The sequence below is a fragment of the Siphateles boraxobius genome, unplaced genomic scaffold (assembly GCF_051911475.1).
Source record: "Siphateles boraxobius isolate OS27281-9 unplaced genomic scaffold, OSU_SipBor_1 13, whole genome shotgun sequence".
Classification (NCBI taxonomy): domain Eukaryota; kingdom Metazoa; phylum Chordata; class Actinopteri; order Cypriniformes; family Leuciscidae; genus Siphateles; species Siphateles boraxobius.
In genome coordinates this window covers 24366891-24384022 of record NW_027508733.1, presented here as the reverse complement: position 1 = coordinate 24384022, position 17132 = coordinate 24366891, and the positions used below count along the sequence as shown (strand labels likewise).

Sequence of the window (17132 nt, the reverse complement as noted above, 5' to 3'; positions counted from 1 at the left end):
ATTTTTTTTATGGAATATTGCAGTCTTTATTATAAATGATTTATCTGTGCACATCATTATGTTATTAAAATCCACATGTCCTTGTAATCCTAAATCAAAATAACTTCCTCTCCCTCTTGCAGTGACATCTCTTCTTTTCTTCGATGGTGCGTTTACTTGCACGAGGGCGGGGAAACCTGTCACTCACATGAGATCGACCAATAGCAAACCAGCCATCCAAACAATTTGCAATGAACAAAAACCAATTCCCGCCCTACATTTGTTCTTGTTTGAGAAGCCATTTCACTCGGATATACGTCACATTAGGGAATTAAAGACAATCATAACTTCTGATTAATGCTGACATAACAGAAGTGATCCGTTGAATGTTTAAAGTATCCTTTTACAGAATACACCAATGAAATGGCCATTATTTATTACTCAACACCAAAAAAACAAAAAAAAAACAAAAAAAAACAAGAGGTATTAGCCTACATTATTAACAGCATAAGCTGCCAGACAAAAAAGTTACATAACATTCCAGTGCTTTTATAACATTACATTACATGTTTTCATGGCTTTTGATTTGTTTTAAGTTTGTTCCAAAAGTCTATAAACTATTGTTACTTTTTTTTGCCAGTGAAGCACTTTGAACTGCATTGATTTGTTTAGAAAAGTGCTATATGAATAAAATTTGCATGCTTGCTTGCTATAAAATGTAAGAAATGTGGATTGCAAAGAGCCAACTTCTAGGGAATTCGGTATTTTCTTAATAAAAAAAATAATCTTTAAATTTCATATCATATACCCGTTTTCTTTCAAAATAATCCTTCCAATATAATTTTGAGTAAATGCAATGATAATAAAACAAATTCAAAATGTTTTCTTTCCCCCAAAAAAATTCGTAACTGTATAAATTCTATGTAGTATTTTCTGATACGTCTTTAATGTGCATTTTCCATGCTTTGTCCCAATAGACATTACGAAATAAAGAAAATCTCGCCAAATGACAAAATACAGGTGCATGACGTGTTCTTGAACTCCTTGACAGACACGCCAAAGGACCAATCAAGATGAGCTTAATGTTGCGAGAGGCGGGGCTACGCTCTCAGCTGACGCGCAGGAGTGGTTGCTATGGTGGACATGTCTCCTTAGCGACGTCGGTTTAAGCTCATATAACTTGAGTTTTCTTTCACTACGGTACGTAAATGTCTCTTCACACATTCCGCGTTCGTTTATATGCAACGTTAAATGCTTAGGTAGTGAAACGACTTGTGGAAATAAAAGCTAGAGACCGAGCCAATCAAGTGAGCTAACAATGCTAACAAGCTAGCAGGTTTCCTAATATTATACTATTTGCTTTCCAAAGCAAAGCTATCTTCATAAACATGCAGAACTATTAGGACCCACCTTAAAATATGCTTTTATATTATCAACAAAATAAAAAAGTACTGTGGTATTAACATTGTTTGTAAAATGGTAATATCATGTCATTAAACCCTTATAATAGTAATGTCATTGTATTCTTTGAAATACGTTTGCTGTACTATGGCATCAAAATACCATGTTATTAATGATACCACAGTTTCCCATACCCATCTTAGATTTATTAAAATATTTATGATTTCTGGTATCTTACATCTGTTCATGTTTCCTCATCTAGAGTTAAACATCATGGCAGAGATAGTTGATGGCAAGAAGGACGAGGCTGACTATAAGAGACTACACAGCTTTCCTCTCATACGGGTAAAAACTGTTACCTGAATGGATTTGAATTTTCCTTGATCTCATTATAATAGGTTCAAATTCTAGGTATGATTTTTTTATGGTGCAGCTTGGCAAATACAATTCACCAAAAATCACACTTTGGAAACCAGCAAAAAATCTTGTAACATTAAAGGTGCTCTAAGTGACGTCACACGTTTTTTAGGCCAAAACATTTTTTGTCACATACAGCAAACATCTCCTCACTATCTACTAGCTGCCTGTCCCCTGAACACACTGTAAAAAAACACGGTCTCTGCAGACACCCCAGGCTCCACAAACGGCAACAAAAACAAACTGGGCTAACCCGCACCACGAAACATAACAAACTTTTCCAGTTTATGTTAGTTAATAAAAATACAGTCATTTATTGTTTGTTCATGTTAATTCTCACAGTGCATTAACTGATGTTAACAAATATACAACTTTTGATTTTTTAACAATGTATTAGTTAATGTTGAAATTAACATTAACTAAGATTAATAAATGCTGTAAAAGTATTATTAATTCTCAGTTTGTGTCAACGATAGTTAACTAATGAAACCTTATTGCAAAAATAATCAAACTAAAATAAACCATACAAATACATTTTTTTCACAAGTTATGAATATTATAAACTTTGGAATCTTCTCTCCGCCATAGAATTTTAAAAAAGGTTAAAAAAGAAGAAATTCTCACAATTTTAACCTCCCCCTTAACACAGTGTGCATTTCTTTGGATAAAAGTGTCTGTCAAATGCAAAAATGTTTATGTAAGGTATAGCTGCACGATTAATCATTAAAAGATCACAATCTCGATTGAAACACACTTATTCCCTAATGACAATGATTCTCCTGTGTCTATTAAACCTTGACAAAATCACAGCAGAACATTCAGATCTGTGTTTGTGCTGTCGCTGACCCAGACAAAGCAGTTGCCAGGTACGAAACAGCTTCACAAACAGTCTTTTCTAAATCACTGTATCATTATTTCTGTTACAAATATTCATAATTTCATAAAAGTACTTGTGTAAAAGTTTATAGTTCAGATTTAAACACCGATGTCTTCAGTAGTGATTAAAATTTAGCAAATATTTACTCGTTAAATAACGATTGTATCGATTACATCGTTACACCAGTAGGTGGCGACAAGTGACTGTTAAACATTTATTTGTCATTGAATCATTCACTCAAGAGGTTCGTTCAAAAACGCTGATTCATCCAGTAATGAAACGAGTCATTTAATCATTCATTCAAACCCCTTTTTTTTTAAATTAATCATTGAAATTAATAAAACATTTTAAAAAGACAGTTTGCATTTTGTAAGAACCTCTAGTAAATGACGTTATTGTGTTTAGTTGTCTGTTCAGGATCATGGGAGAATCGCAATCTCTATTTGAAACAAAAAATTTTGATTTTCAGTTTGTCCAGAATCATGCAGCTCTACGGTCAATAGTACCATCAGATAGCCTAGTATGTGAGAAACTGCCATAACAAAAAAATGTTTTATTTTGTGTCTGTGCGGCTGCCTTTAACCATGAAATATGCGGGTCGAAACATCATAATTATAATATAAATTTTAAACGCACATTCCACAATACGTCAGAGTGTCGACACTTTGCAGGCATGTTAATGACCCTTTATAAAAAACAAAAAAAAAAGAATCACAAAACTTCAAGAAAAACATCAAACCACCAAAAATCGATGTGGGTCAAATTGAGCCGCAACATATATTTCCTCCACAGCACACAGATATGCCTGAGGAGATGCGGGTGGAAGCCATGGAGCTCTGCGTTACGGCGTGCGAGAAGTTTGCCTCTAATAATGAGGTTAGCTCACATTCCCATCTAGGAGAAGTAGTTGAGATATTAATAAGGTCTCTTTTGTGATTCCTAACGTTATTTCCTTCTCAACAGAGCGCCGCTAAAATGATTAAGGAGTCGATGGATAAGAAGTTTGGGAACTCTTGGCATGTGGTGATTGGCGAGGGCTTTGGTTTCGAAATTACACACGAAGTGAAGAATCTTCTTTACATGTTCTTCGGTGGAAGTTTGGCGGTGTGCGTATGGAAGTGTTCCTAACTCAAAACACTTTTCATGTGCTTTCTGACTTTATAATGAATGTGCCACAAGTATGTATATGTTTCTTTATTGTTTGATTATATATCAAACTGAACAGGATGCATCATTTTGTACATTTATTTTTGAATGTAGCATTTTATGTTTTCATCTTCATATTATCAGTTGGCTAGCAGGCCATCCGTGGGTTTTATTGTCCATCTCTGCCACTCTTTTTCTCCATCTGTCTCCTTTCTGTCCCTCCTGTTTATCATTTCTATTCCTTCCATTTTTTTCTGAATGGATAAAGTATTTTTATAAGACAAAATACTATTTTTTTAATGAATATGTGAATACGTATGATCTGTTTTTAATACTTCCGATATTTTATAAGAGTTGTACATTTTGCACAGCTGCAATGTGTGTTTGTTTTTATTAATGACGATTATGTCATTGTCTTGTGTAATAAAACCCCAATAGAAGTGCAACTCTTTTGTACCTTTTTATCTTACACTGTTAAAAGCAAAAGTTACTTAAGGGAGGCTTTTTGCACCATATGCCAATAAAGAACTATTTTTGGTTCCCCAAAGAACCTTTCAATGAACAGTTGAATTAAATTCTTTGAATGTAAAAACATCTTAAAGATGTAAAGAACCTTTTGATGAATGGATGTTGAAGGTTCTTCATGGAACCAATAAAGAATCTTTATTTTGAAGAGTGCACTTAACTTGAAATGACAGAAAAGTTAGCCATCCCTGGAAAAACAACAACAACTGTATTGAAATATTAGCAGTTTCTACCCCCCTCCCCCCCAAAAAGTCAAAATATACTTTTATACTTTTTTACCTAAATGTTATTTTTTTTTACTAGTACTTTTAATACTGTTTCTTGTACCTTTTACGAGTTCACTAATGTCACTTGCACAAAAGATTCAGTATTCCTCAATATGAATAAAAACAGTGAAGTGCAAACTCGTAATATTACGCAAACCTGCAACGATTAAATCTGTTAAATAACACAAATATACTTTATTTAATCTCATTTTATTAACCAGCGTCTCAGCTATTGACATTTGATGATCCAGTTGAACCCTAATAATAAGTAAAAATGACTTTAGAGGAGCAGCACGTCTGTGTTTGAGCTGCGCCCTCTGTATAGGTATGAATTTGCATTTCCTTTATAGCATGTGGCTTATTCATTTCACTTTTGCTGTGAAAGGGCCTTTAACATTTGACAGAAATATACCTTTTTTTTCTTGTTATTAAGAAACGAACATGCAAGCCCAGGTGAGGAAAAAGTAATGCAAAAGTAACAGCATTACTTTCCATAAAAAGTAACTAAGTAACTCAATGAGTAACGTGACTAACGCAATAATGGTGCTAGAGATGTGGTCGAAGCCTAAATCCGAATTCGGAAATGCACGGAAAATGAGTAATGCATTCTACGCCCCAAAGGGACATGCTTAGTCTTGCTGCGGTAGTCGGTTTCATACAGTACATCAGATTTCACTTCTCACTTGAAGAAAAGCGATTTCAATACCACTCATATTGATCCCTGAAACCCTCAAATTATATACAAAATAATTACCTATGTAATTGTGAGAGAACGTAAAAGCATTGAAATATATTTTTTCCTTTCATCTCGTACCCCCCCATCACCATGTCCCGTAGAATGTGCCATTACCTTTCCAAACATAGTATTCGTGCACATCCCTAATTGTAACATTAGCCTACTTTTAAAAGTAACTTTCCCCAACACTGCTTTGGTTGTCAGTGGAGAAAAATACCATGATCCTTTGGTCTAAACCACATCCTGTGTCGGGCAGTTCATTTATTTTGTTTAGCCTATATGTATGTGTTGAGTGGATATACGTGGTTTTAAAGAGCATGGGTTCAAATGTTGAGTAGTTGAGGCTCATTTTATTGACACATTATTGCACAAGGGAGTGTAGAAATCTGGCTCAGAGCATCTGTTTACACACACACACACACACACACACACACACACACACACACACACACACACACACACACACACACACACACACACACACACACACACACACACACACACACACACACACACACACACACACACACACACACTGACCTGCTGTCAGGTTACTGTGCCCTCCTTCCCATATACACAGTAACCTTTCTTTGCTCACCTTTTTCATACCTACAGCAAAAGTACATCCACTTTTGCATCAGGTATTGCACATTATGCTTAAGTAATAATTTACCAAATTTTGTCATTTACTAACGCCATGCTTCTGTGGAGCACAAAAAACAGATATTTAGCAGAATGTAGTTGCTGCTCTTTTACTTTCAATGAAAGTGCACGGGCACAGGTGCTGTCAAGCTAAAAAAAATAAACGAGTCTCGTAATAAAGGTTGTCCAGAAGCTGTGCATTATATTTCGAGCACCGAAATCTCCTCTGCTGTATCTTTCAAATCTTATTTGCATTCGTATAAATTCAAATATGAATGAAACTGCATCACCACACTGTAAAAAAGTAGAAATTCTACACTAAAACATGTTCATTTGTTAACTGTAACTGTGCAGTGAAAACCTAATTAATATTGCATATAATTTTACTGTATAATATTGCCAAATCTGTTTGTTTTTTTTGCTAGTAAAAGCTATAAATTACTGAATGAAGAAAACAGTAAAAGGAAGTCCCTGCATGAAAGATTTTGATAGCCAAAGATTGGTATATTAACATTATATCACTTAATGAAATATACGGTTATGATTTGTTGAATTGCAGGGACCAATATTATCCCGTAATACCGGAAAAAAAACATAATTTGGGTTTGTAAGATTTTTCACTTTTGTGTGAGCTTGAAATGGTGAAATGCAACATCTGGTAATATGCCTGGCATATCATCAAACCACAGTCAATCTTTTGGTCTGCAGCACTTAATAAAAACAGCCTCCCACACTCTAAACGACTTTGCTTTTAATGTTTGGCCTTCTGGCGTCTCCCTTTTGATCAGCTTCATTTCAAAACTGTTACTTAGCAACCCAGAAAAAGACAAAATAGACCATCCACTTATACAGGGTGCTGAATGATAACTAATTCTATATGTGTACAGGCACTTCTGTGTGTTTCTATATCTCTATATGTATCATCATTGGCTTAGAGTAACGCCATACACTTCGACTTCTGATTTCTGATTGCATGCCATGATGCAAGATTAGAAAACATTCAGATTTGATCACAAAAGTACCAGGCGGTGTGAGGTGTTCTGCGGGTTATTCATCTGCTGGGGCACGATTAGATGTGAATGTGGGCGCATGTGTGCTTGAGAGATGCACATGCCAATCTGTCTCTGAGTTACCATGGTGAGGTGGTCCCCCATCAGATATACAGGGTGAGATTATGAGACCCAAAAGAGCATTTGTGCACCTGTCTCACCTGATTCAGAATGGTCTTGTAGACTTTGGATTGTACTTTACATGGCAGTTTAAATTATTTTTATGTGAAAGCATATAACAGGGAATAGTGGGGGAAATAAGACTTCATTGAAGGAGCAACATTTCATAATTTGTTTGTTCAGTCCAACCAAGGATTGTTCTTTTGCCTGCTTTTTTATTATCAAGAATGTAAATTGTTTTTTGATAAAAAATTGGAAAAACAAATAGTTGAAAATAAAAGATATAGAATAATACTAAATAAAATATAAATATTTCATTACATGTTCAATGTTTTATTTTTATTTTAATATTAATATTTTTTTGTTTTATTAATTTTATTTAGATTAATTATTTTCATTAGTATTAGCATTGGCAACAGTTTATTTTTAAATCAAAGGTCTGTTTATTTCTATCATGAACATAATTTTTTTTTGTTTATAAAATTTAAAAAAAACAAATACTAAAAAAAATTATAAAACATTTTTAGAAAAATATTAATATTTTTTATAAATTGTTTTACGTTTTATTTTAATTTCAATATTAATATTTTGTTATAATTATATTTAAAAAAAAAAAAAAATCGGTAATATTAATTCAATTATTTTCATCAATATAAATAGCGTGGTATTGGATGATTTGATGTACTGTAGATGGAACTGGATAACTTGCTATTAAATTGTTTCTTGTATAATCTTGTCCTTGCCTTCTTGCTTCTTGGCACAGAAAAAAAAATCCTTCTCACATCATTATATTTTTGCATTGTATGAATTATTGAGTGCATGAAACTTATGGCAAAAATCTATAAATAATGAATAAATAATATTAAATAAAGAAATAATAATAAATAATTCAGTATGAATATCAGCTATTTTTTTGTAAGTAAAATTTTTATTTAACTTTAAGTTTTTATGGCCAAACCCCCAACTTTTGGTATCACTGTAAAGTCTCCGTAAGATACTCCTTCACTAAAAATGCAACACATAAATTCCTTCATAAATGTGACAAAAAAAGTGAAAAAAATGTGCTGGGTCACAGGAGTCTACAGGACAACTTTGGTAAAAAGTGGCACAGTTTGCCCCACTCTCCCCTAATAGTCAATTCAGGTTCTTCTGAGTAGAGAATACACTACAACTCTGACGTGTGCTAGACGTTGCAGGGGGGAAAGTAAACACATCCATTCAGATCAGCCTAACCTGGCACCTCTCCTCTGTAATGTTTGAGGGAAACAGGGAGTGCAAGGGAGCAAACAGGGGAATGAAGGTCTAAAGGACAAACCGAGCTTCCTTTTAGTCCAGGCGGACGGAGACGAAAACACCTTCATCTGGAAGCCGGGTATGTTTTGCTCTATATTCTTTAATACAGGCGACTGTAGAGTTGAAATTAATTACCTTGCCATCTCATTTCAGTACAATGCGAGTATGCACACGTCGACGTTCACAGACATTGCGTATGTGGCTATTACTTTTCTTCCTGGGTCTGCATTTGCTTGTGGTTTCACTTGTCCTGTCAACATTCCACACTACTTGTGAGCCCCGCTCGCACCCTGACATCCAGACCTCCATCAGCTTCTTCATTCAGAATACATCTACTTCAACAAACACAATGGCTGCTGCAGGAAGTGACACCCTGGAGGAGGAAATAGACAGCGCAGAAGATGACCTTGCCAAACTGGAGGCTCTGTACTCCCATCCTCTGTATCATATGTCCACCTCACCTGTGCCTGATGGGGATTGGTTGCTGAAAGTCCGAACGAAAAGAAAAGAGGAAGAGAGTAGCATACAGCAGCGGTGAGCACTATATTACATCATTTATTTTTTTATTATTTTTGTCTACATGTGGATTTTCTTCTATTGTAAATCCTAGTGATGATTCATTGTGAGTGGATTTTGAGTGAGATTTTTCAATGGCACTGTTTACACCTGGTATTAAAATCTAATGGACGAAATAAGCTAGAGCAATTTACACATGAACGCAAAAGGAGACTACAGAAAAACATACGGGGAGCAGCATCTTTCGTTTCTGCTCTGATAGCCGCAAATGTGTGTTAGAAATCAGGAATGGTGAGAGAACATTGTGCTTGGTACGTTTTTCATCTTCAAACTAAATTTGTGTTTTCAGCCGGTAAAGTTTAAATCCTGCCTGGCTAGCGCATAATGTTTACGCATTAGGTCAGTAGGGGAGAGTTAAACTGTCTTTTGTGGCTGTTAGAACACATTCAACCACATGAGCGTAAAGCAATCCAATCCGATGTGTTTTCAACTATTTCAACTATTTAGCGTTGTCCACTAATCCGATCGACCAAACCGCTTCTTAATACTATCTGTAAACAGTGATTCATGCCAATGATTCAGTATAACTTATTCACAAATCAGTCTGTATCAAGATAATCACGACTGAAAACATTACATTTTGTGTGATGCAGCATCCTGTCCTCTAGATGTCATCAAAGTTCCTAATGCATAATTACTTGGCGCACCTTAAATTAAAACTGCTGTACAGTCAAAAACACACAAGTGATTCCCATTCTTAGGCTAAGTGCTAATGAGGACGGCTATGATCCTATCCTCTGGAACGCCAGTGCTGAGACACATCCGCCTTGGCTCCGGTTTCACCTTGGTATATCTCGCTGGCAGATGTATCAGCACAAAGATCCCAACCTGTCAGCGCTGACTCAGCAACTGGCCTCCCACCGCATCGTCAGTGCAGGTAGGTGACCTTAAATTTAGCAAGGCAAGGCCTTTTTATGAGAAAGAAGGAGGGAGGAGGATTAGAGGTGTATAGACGTTTCCACCTTCCAGTAATAAGTAAATTGTGAGTCAAAGTAGTTCAACCATGCAACTCTCAAATTAGATTTAACAGCATTTTGTTGATACGAATGGAGTGTAGGTAGAATTGATCTTGGAGGACTCGATCTGCTACACTGCTGCTGGACATGAGCACATGATGTTTTCTGAGATTATGTTTTCTGCTGAAACATTCAAGAAATGACAGGGATTAGGAAGGTAAAGTAGGAAAAAGCATTGTAGAAGATCTTGACAGGTGGTGCTGGGGAGGAGGAGGGCAAATAAAATTATCTTGGCTCAGTACTGAACTGGACCAGGCTGAGAGGAAAATGAATAAGATTGTGTATAGATAGGATAGAGAGATTAATTGGTTGAATTTTGCATTTATGAAAAATTAAGTCAAAATTATGAGGTAAACTGTGAGACTTGAAATTATGAGAAATAAACATATGCAATAGTGAGATATAAAATGAATATTACATTTGAGAAATAAAGATGCAAATATGAAAAAATTTAAGTTGTAATTGTGAGATATGAAGTCTCAGTTACAGGTTTTTATGGTACTTTTCAGTGCAAAAATCAGGTGGGACACAGCTGAAGTTGGTGATGTCATTTCGCAATTATGGACAGGCACTCTTCAAACCCATGAAGTAAGACCCAAGCATGTGCCTCTTAGTATAACAAGTCATTGTATTTGTCTATTTGTTTATGTATGTATGAGTATAGTTTAAGTGATTGTTACAATTAGAGACAATTTATATTTACATACTAATAATTTAATATATTCAGTGCTGTAATGAGTGAGACATTCTGATTTAAACCACAGACTTTTAGACTTTTAAAAACTTAGGGGCTGGTTATACATAATGCGTTTTTGCATTGCACGACACAGCTTTTCCATTGTTTTTTAACATAAACACGTGCTAGACAGACATTGTGCTTGTGTCTTTTGCAGCATATCCGCATGACAGGTGATCTAAAAATGTAGCGCTCAGATTAAAATAAATTTGTACTTTTTCAATTTGACTGCCCTGTGTCTCACATTTTTAAATGCAAAAATGGGTTCTGTGTGAACTGGCCCCAACCAGGATTTTAAAAACATGAAACACAGGGCAGTGGAATGAAAAAAAAAAGCCATAAGGTATGGAGACAATAAAAAAACAAAACTATTTTTAACTTGAACGGCACTTTTTTCGAATGTTGTGTCAAATGCAACAGTCAAACACTGCAAGATGCAATGAAAAACAATGGCAATGCAGTGCAGTGGAATGTAAAATTGTCCAATTGTTGTTCTATTGAACTATTGAACTAAGACGTAAGAAAACAGTAAAGTAGCACAGATTTGTTAATGTAATTCAAGATCATTCTCGTTCAACTGAAGACAGGAACGGCAGGAGGAGACCAATGTGAATCTGTATTATTTCTCTGACTTTGAGAGGCACAATGCTGAGATTGCAGCCTTCCACCTGGACAGGTAAGAGTGACTGTATATTACATGTATAGCCATATAATTAATTTGTAAGTGAATTGTTTTTATGAGTCAGTTCTTTTCAGTGAATCAGTCAAACTGGTTCACAAATCACTCTGAATGAATAATTAGCTAATCACTCTGAATCAAAATGATTAAAAAATGATTAAAAAATAATTATCTAAAATTGATCATGTAATATGCAGTGTTTGGGAAAGTTTTTTTTTAGAATTAATGCGTATAAAAGTAACTAATTGCATTACTTAGTTCCCTATCAGTCAATCATGTTCAACATTACGTCAGAAGTGAACTGACGAATTGGGGTCTAGCCTCTGAGGACGAATTGAATTCTGCTCTTCAATCATCTGTATGAGTTTTCTGCAAACCCGGAAAAGCTCTCCAGAGAGTGTTGGTGTGACGGCACGTCAGTGGTGGTCGCCATTTAAAGTGACATTTCCTCTGCATTCATTGGAGTCTAAAAAAGTACTTTCTCTGCATTCACTGCAGTTGAAAACGTCTCGGTTATGTATGGTAACCCTCATTCCCCGAGGAGGGAACGAAGGCGCACGTCAGAGATGCTGACGAATTGGGGATCTCGCTTGAGAGACCAATTCACTTCGAGTGTAAACTAAACGAGCGAATGCACAATGGCATGCGATAATTGCACCAGCTGCTGCTGTGCATCGCGGCGTGAGCATATAATGAGCAGAAGGTGTGTCACATCTTTGTTTTTCCGCTGAGGAGCCGGACTTGTGACTCGGCCGTAAAGCGGAAGCTCAGCAACTGTGGCGACGGGACGTACGTCTATGTTACGTCTGTAACGACTGAGACAAATCAGACACAATTATTTGTTATATTTAACTGATCTATAAATGAACATGCACCTCAGGACACTGTGAATGATTTACTGTCTTGTGTACTATTATGTCTTTGATACTACAGTATGTATTTGATGATACAACCAATGGTCAAAGTAACCCCACCTGTATCGTGCCACCTATCTAATTAATCCTTATTTATTGACTCACATTTTAGTGTACATCACCTTCTCTTAGAATGCAGTATGTGTCTGTTATATCTATCTGAGTATAAATGAACAAAAACGGCAAGGCCTATGTTTAACCATACTTGAGATAGATTCATAAATCCTCCCATAGGAATTTCCCACTTGGAAATTCCCCCTTTCTTATTGGTTGAGCCAACCCTGAGAGGTGGGAATTTCTCAGGCTTTACATGGTCTCTACACAAGCCCTTCCTTCTCTTAGCCTTCTCGGTACGTTCGGGGTGCTGTGCTGTCCTGCATGGCCTCAGCAGGCCCCAGGGCAGCAGGCCTTGACTCACAACCAGCCATGTGCTCATGGAGCGAGAGAGAACTTTCAACCAGAACAGAGTCGAACTAACCATGCAAGTTCATCATATCTTCTTCATCCAACAGAGAAGAAAAAGATTGCAACTTGCAACGCTTGACACTCACGGAACCATCAAAACCCTTTTCAGGAACTTCACAAAATGCTTTCACTGCAAAGGCCATGCAAGTATACATTTAATGAGGTGCTCTGAAAATTATAAGCTGATGGTTCTTTTCATGTTCAATGAATCTTTTCCGTAGCTTCATTTCATTTCCGGTTTCATTCTCTCACTTATCATCTACCCATGTATGTGTAATTGTAGTGTTGGGTCTGAGTCCACCTTTGTCAAGTCCGAGTCGAGTCCAAGTCCTTTCCAATCAAGTCCGAGTCCAGGTCCGTGTCCAAAGGGGGCCGAGTCGGACTTAAGTCCGAGTCCTTAACATCTGAGTCTGAGTCGAGTCCACAAAGATTTAAATTATTTGTAATTGACCTTTCACAAAGACTCTTAGTTACAGTTGCTACGTCCTCTTAGTTATAGTTGCTACGTCCGACAAGCCATTCCACTCTCACTCCAGTTCACACATCATGTTATCACACAGTGAAAGATATATAGCAGAGCAAAGAGGACACTGACAATGCTTCAATAAACAAGACAGAGCAGTTTACTTTGGTATGAAATAAAGTCTTTGCGGTGGCAGAGGCATCCGTAAAGACCACAGCATGCCTGGACACTTGTTCTAGGGGAACACCTGCTCGTAGAAATGAAGGGTCCAAACACGGGCTGCATGTCCACCATGTCCATGCATTCGAAAATGCGTTTCTGCGTTAACATCTTGAACGGGAGCTTGTGCAGGGCCCGACTCAAGGTTTGCAAGTCCAGGATTGGCCATAAGCCACAGCCTTTCTTGGGTACAATGAAGTAGGGGCTGTAGAACCCTGTCTTCATATTGGCTGGAGGGACCGGCTCAATCACGTCCTTCGCCAGTAGGACAGATCTCTGCCCGCAAGACAGGGACATCGCTGCTCCACACAAAGGTGAAGTGGATGCCCCTGAACTTGGGGAGGGCGCTGGGCGAACTGAATCACATAGCCGAGTCTGATGGTATGGATGAGCTTTCGAGACTGGCTGGGGGTGTTAGCCAGGCTCCCAGACACAGTGTACGTGGGACCAACGGGACCACGGACGTACCTGGGGTGGAGCAGCAAGATGAAACACAGGGACTCTACTCGGGAAGCACTGTGGCGGCCCGAAGTGGGGTTTGAGTATGCTGTGCAACACTACCTTGTTCCAGAGTTCGGGCAGTCCCCGAAATGCACATTGCTGCTCGCTGGCAATAGTGGGGGACAGGACTGGAAAGGGATGGAAGCGTCACTCACTGCCATCTGTGCCCCCTTGAGACCCAGAGATAGGAAAGCTGCTCTTACTGAGAATATGTGTACTGCTGAATGAGACGCCAGCGGTGGAATAGAATTTGATTAAACACAAGATTCTCTGCCCGGCCCTCCACCAGGAAAGAGCAGCTGACTATTGACTCTCAATCAGTAAATGAGAAAACAACTTGATACTTATTTGAAAAAAGATATTTTGTTGTTAATGCGTTACTTTACTAGTTAGATAGTTTTAGCAAGTTACATAATCAGATTTGTAGTTAAATTAATCTGATTATGATTATGTAACTTTCATTACTTGTAATTTGATACCCCCACACTGAAAATAAGATCACGTGACAATAAAATTACAGCTATTTAAAACTGTTTACCTTTGAATATTTTCAGCTATTTAACATAAAACAGGTTTATCGTAGACATTATCTGCACATTCTGTATTCAATTCTGAACATAACTCTTTTTCTTTCACATTAAGGATACTTGGTTTCAGGAGGATACCTCCAGTGGTTGGGAGGCTTATTAATGTAATAAAAGAGATCAAAGATATCACCACTGACCATAGACTGGTCACAACATTTTTCACGTCCCCAGGTTCGTCCCACTTGCCTCTTCTCCATCACTTCCTCTGAAGCATGGTGTATTTGTAAGTCACCATCTCTCTTTCTTTTTCTGCAGTGGGGAATGTGTGTTTTCACGGCCAGTGTTCCTATTACTGCTCCACGGAGCATGCTATCTGTGGGCGTCCCGTCATGATTGAGGGGTCTTTGGCTGCTATGCTGCCAGACCCGTCGTTGGCACAGCGCCGCTCGTGGAAGAGCCCCTGGAAGCGGTCCTACAGCCGAAGCAATCTGGCTCTGTGGGTGGAGTGTGTGTTCGTGTAATTTTAAAGGGATGGTTCACCCAAAAATAAAAACTTTGTCATAATTTACTCACCCTCAGGACATTCGTCTTTGTTGTGTTTTTGTAAATATTTAGTGTGATTGAGGAACCACAGTAGCTAACCAATGATTATTTCTGTAACAGGTGGGAGACAGATACCAACTACTGTGACTCAGTAAAAAAGTCTCCTCCCTACGACCGAGGCACTCGATTGGTGGATCTGATTGACATGAGCATTCTCGACTTTCTCATGAGTGAGTAATGGATCAGTTAAGATAACTCAAGGGTGAACACTTACAAAAAACGTACTATAGTTTTCTATGTATATCACAGAAATACCATGTTTTTGGACTCGAACCATGAAATTCTTTGAAATACCTTAATTTCATTGAGCTGATGTAAGCCATCATACTACTCTCTTTTTTAAAATCTTCATGTTTTCCTGATACTTTCCATCTACCATCTTCAGGTAACATGGATAGGCACCACTATGAAACATTTGAGAAGTTTGGCAATGACACATTTCTCATACACTTAGACAATGGAAGAGCGTGAGTATTCAAAATCAAGAGTCCAAGAGATTTTCTGACATAGTTTTGTTTGGCTCAGTTTGAATGGGCGTGATGCTTCGGTGTGCAACTTATGTGTTTGTTGTAGGTTTGGACGTCACTCCAAAGATGAACCATCTATTTTGGCTCCTCTTGTGCAATGCTGCAGGTAGAGTGAATATACTGTAAGTAACAATTTAAAGGGGGGTTGTGTTTTTTTATCAGCTTCTCAGCCTCGTTCTTTCCCTCAGGATCCGTCGTTCCACGTTGCTTCGTTTACGTCTGCTCTCTCTCCTGACGTATCGGTTGAGTGATGTCATGCGTGCATCTTTGTCTCAGGATCCCCTTGCAGCAGTGGCACCCCTCCTTACTGAGCCACATCTTTTGGCTCTTGACCGTCGCCTGGCAACAGTCATTCAAACCATCCAGGACTGTCTGGAGGAGCATCAACATCACAGTGATGTCATATATGATGACATCACTGATTACCCTGGGGCTTGATGTGATAATATTTACAGTAGATCTATGTTGTGTTATACAACAAATCAATGACACATTATAGGGTTGTAAATTAATGTTAAATAAAGTGGATTATTACCATCTGTGACCAGTTGCTTGTTGCATGATTTGAGACAAAATTGAAAACAAAATGTTTGCAAGTAACATATAAATCAAAAATATTATAAAAGTACCAAACTCTCAGAGTCAGCAAAGCCATCTCAGCTGGCATAACAGGTAAGCCTATTTAAATATATAAATACATTATCCAACTGATATTCTTATATCTTCATATTATCGTCAGTCTAAATTTTAGATCATTCAGAATTTATTTACAAGCAAAGCACGAATCTGAGCTTACTTACTAGATTCAATGTGAAAGTATTACAATATAAAATATATATTTAAAGATTTAATGTTAATTACAGAAAAAGTGTAATGAATAGTTCATATTTTTTAAATTGATTGACAGCAATAAAGAATAAAAAAAGAATACAATAAAAAATAAATAAAGAATACAATATCTTTAATAGTTCTTGAGTTACAGGCATACAAACTTTGGAGAGAAAACATGTACATTGCTTTTCCCTATTTTTGAACTGACACCGTTGGCGTATAATGCAACAAGGCTTGCTAAAATCAACAGATCTCTAAATATCAGACATTTTTATCTGTTTATGACAAAGGAAGATTATTTTAGTTTGTAAAATGTCATGTGGTGCGACTCCTCCAAAACTGAATGTTTATGAATTAATAGTTTCATCACATGACGTTTCATTAAATCATTCAATTAAATTTTGAGAATGATGTAAAGGTTTTCAAAACCATATGAAAAAAAAAAAACCTATTTTCTGTAAATTTGAAACATGTTTTAAACAAGATTTGTCATTGATTCAACTGTTTGGGAAACGTAAAGCCTAAAAGTGAACTTGAAGCTATAAAACATGAAGATGCTCATGTAGTGGATAGTTAACTGTTGCTGCCCAAAAACAAGTGGGTAAAGAGTTTCTCAGCTTCAGA

General features: G+C 37.1%; 2 protein-coding genes across 4 annotated transcripts; both read left to right on the top strand.

Moving 5' to 3' along the window:
• The first annotated feature begins 1072 nt into the window (after positions 1-1072).
• On the top strand, positions 1073-4266 carry dnal4b (dynein, axonemal, light chain 4b). The gene is made up of 4 exons (XM_077225772.1): positions 1073-1179; positions 1643-1725; positions 3467-3550; positions 3638-4266. The coding sequence occupies exons 2-4, from the start codon at positions 1654-1656 to the stop codon at positions 3800-3802; spliced, it is 321 nt and encodes a 106-aa protein (XP_077081887.1). The 5' UTR covers positions 1073-1179; positions 1643-1653; the 3' UTR covers positions 3803-4266.
• Positions 4267-8279: 4013 nt separating this feature from the next.
• On the top strand, positions 8280-16214 carry fam20cl (family with sequence similarity 20 member C, like). 3 transcript variants are annotated; one of them, XM_077225769.1, is made up of 11 exons: positions 8280-8530; positions 8605-8985; positions 9729-9904; positions 10553-10631; positions 11363-11455; positions 14663-14778; positions 14863-15052; positions 15211-15320; positions 15536-15617; positions 15724-15783; positions 15866-16214. In XM_077225769.1, exons 2-11 carry the CDS (start codon positions 8609-8611, stop codon positions 16113-16115), a joined length of 1533 nt encoding a protein of 510 aa, XP_077081884.1. In that variant the 5' UTR covers positions 8280-8530; positions 8605-8608; the 3' UTR covers positions 16116-16214. The 3 variants fall into 3 exon arrangements, with proteins under 3 accessions (XP_077081884.1, XP_077081886.1, XP_077081885.1); XM_077225771.1 differs by having other exon boundaries at positions 15724-15799; positions 15866-15992; XM_077225770.1 differs by having other exon boundaries at positions 8283-8530; positions 14863-15043.
• The last annotated feature ends 918 nt before the right edge of the window (positions 16215-17132 follow it).

Excerpts from the sequence above, each read along its gene's own strand:
- dnal4b (XM_077225772.1), top strand. The coding sequence starts at position 1,654 with ATGGCAGAGATAGTTGATGGCAAGAAGGACGAGGCTGACTATAAGAGA. Across the intron at positions 1,726-3,466 it reads ACAGCTTTCCTCTCATACGG|CACACAGATATGCCTGAGGA; the intron begins GTAAAAACTGTT and ends TTTCCTCCACAG. Across the intron at positions 3,551-3,637 it reads AGTTTGCCTCTAATAATGAG|AGCGCCGCTAAAATGATTAA; the intron begins GTTAGCTCACAT and ends CCTTCTCAACAG.
- fam20cl (XM_077225769.1), top strand. The coding sequence starts at position 8,609 with ATGCGAGTATGCACACGTCGACGTTCACAGACATTGCGTATGTGGCTA. Across the intron at positions 15,053-15,210 it reads AATCTGGCTCTGTGGGTGGA|GTGGGAGACAGATACCAACT; the intron begins GTGTGTGTTCGT and ends TTTCTGTAACAG. Across the intron at positions 15,321-15,535 it reads CATTCTCGACTTTCTCATGA|GTAACATGGATAGGCACCAC; the intron begins GTGAGTAATGGA and ends TACCATCTTCAG.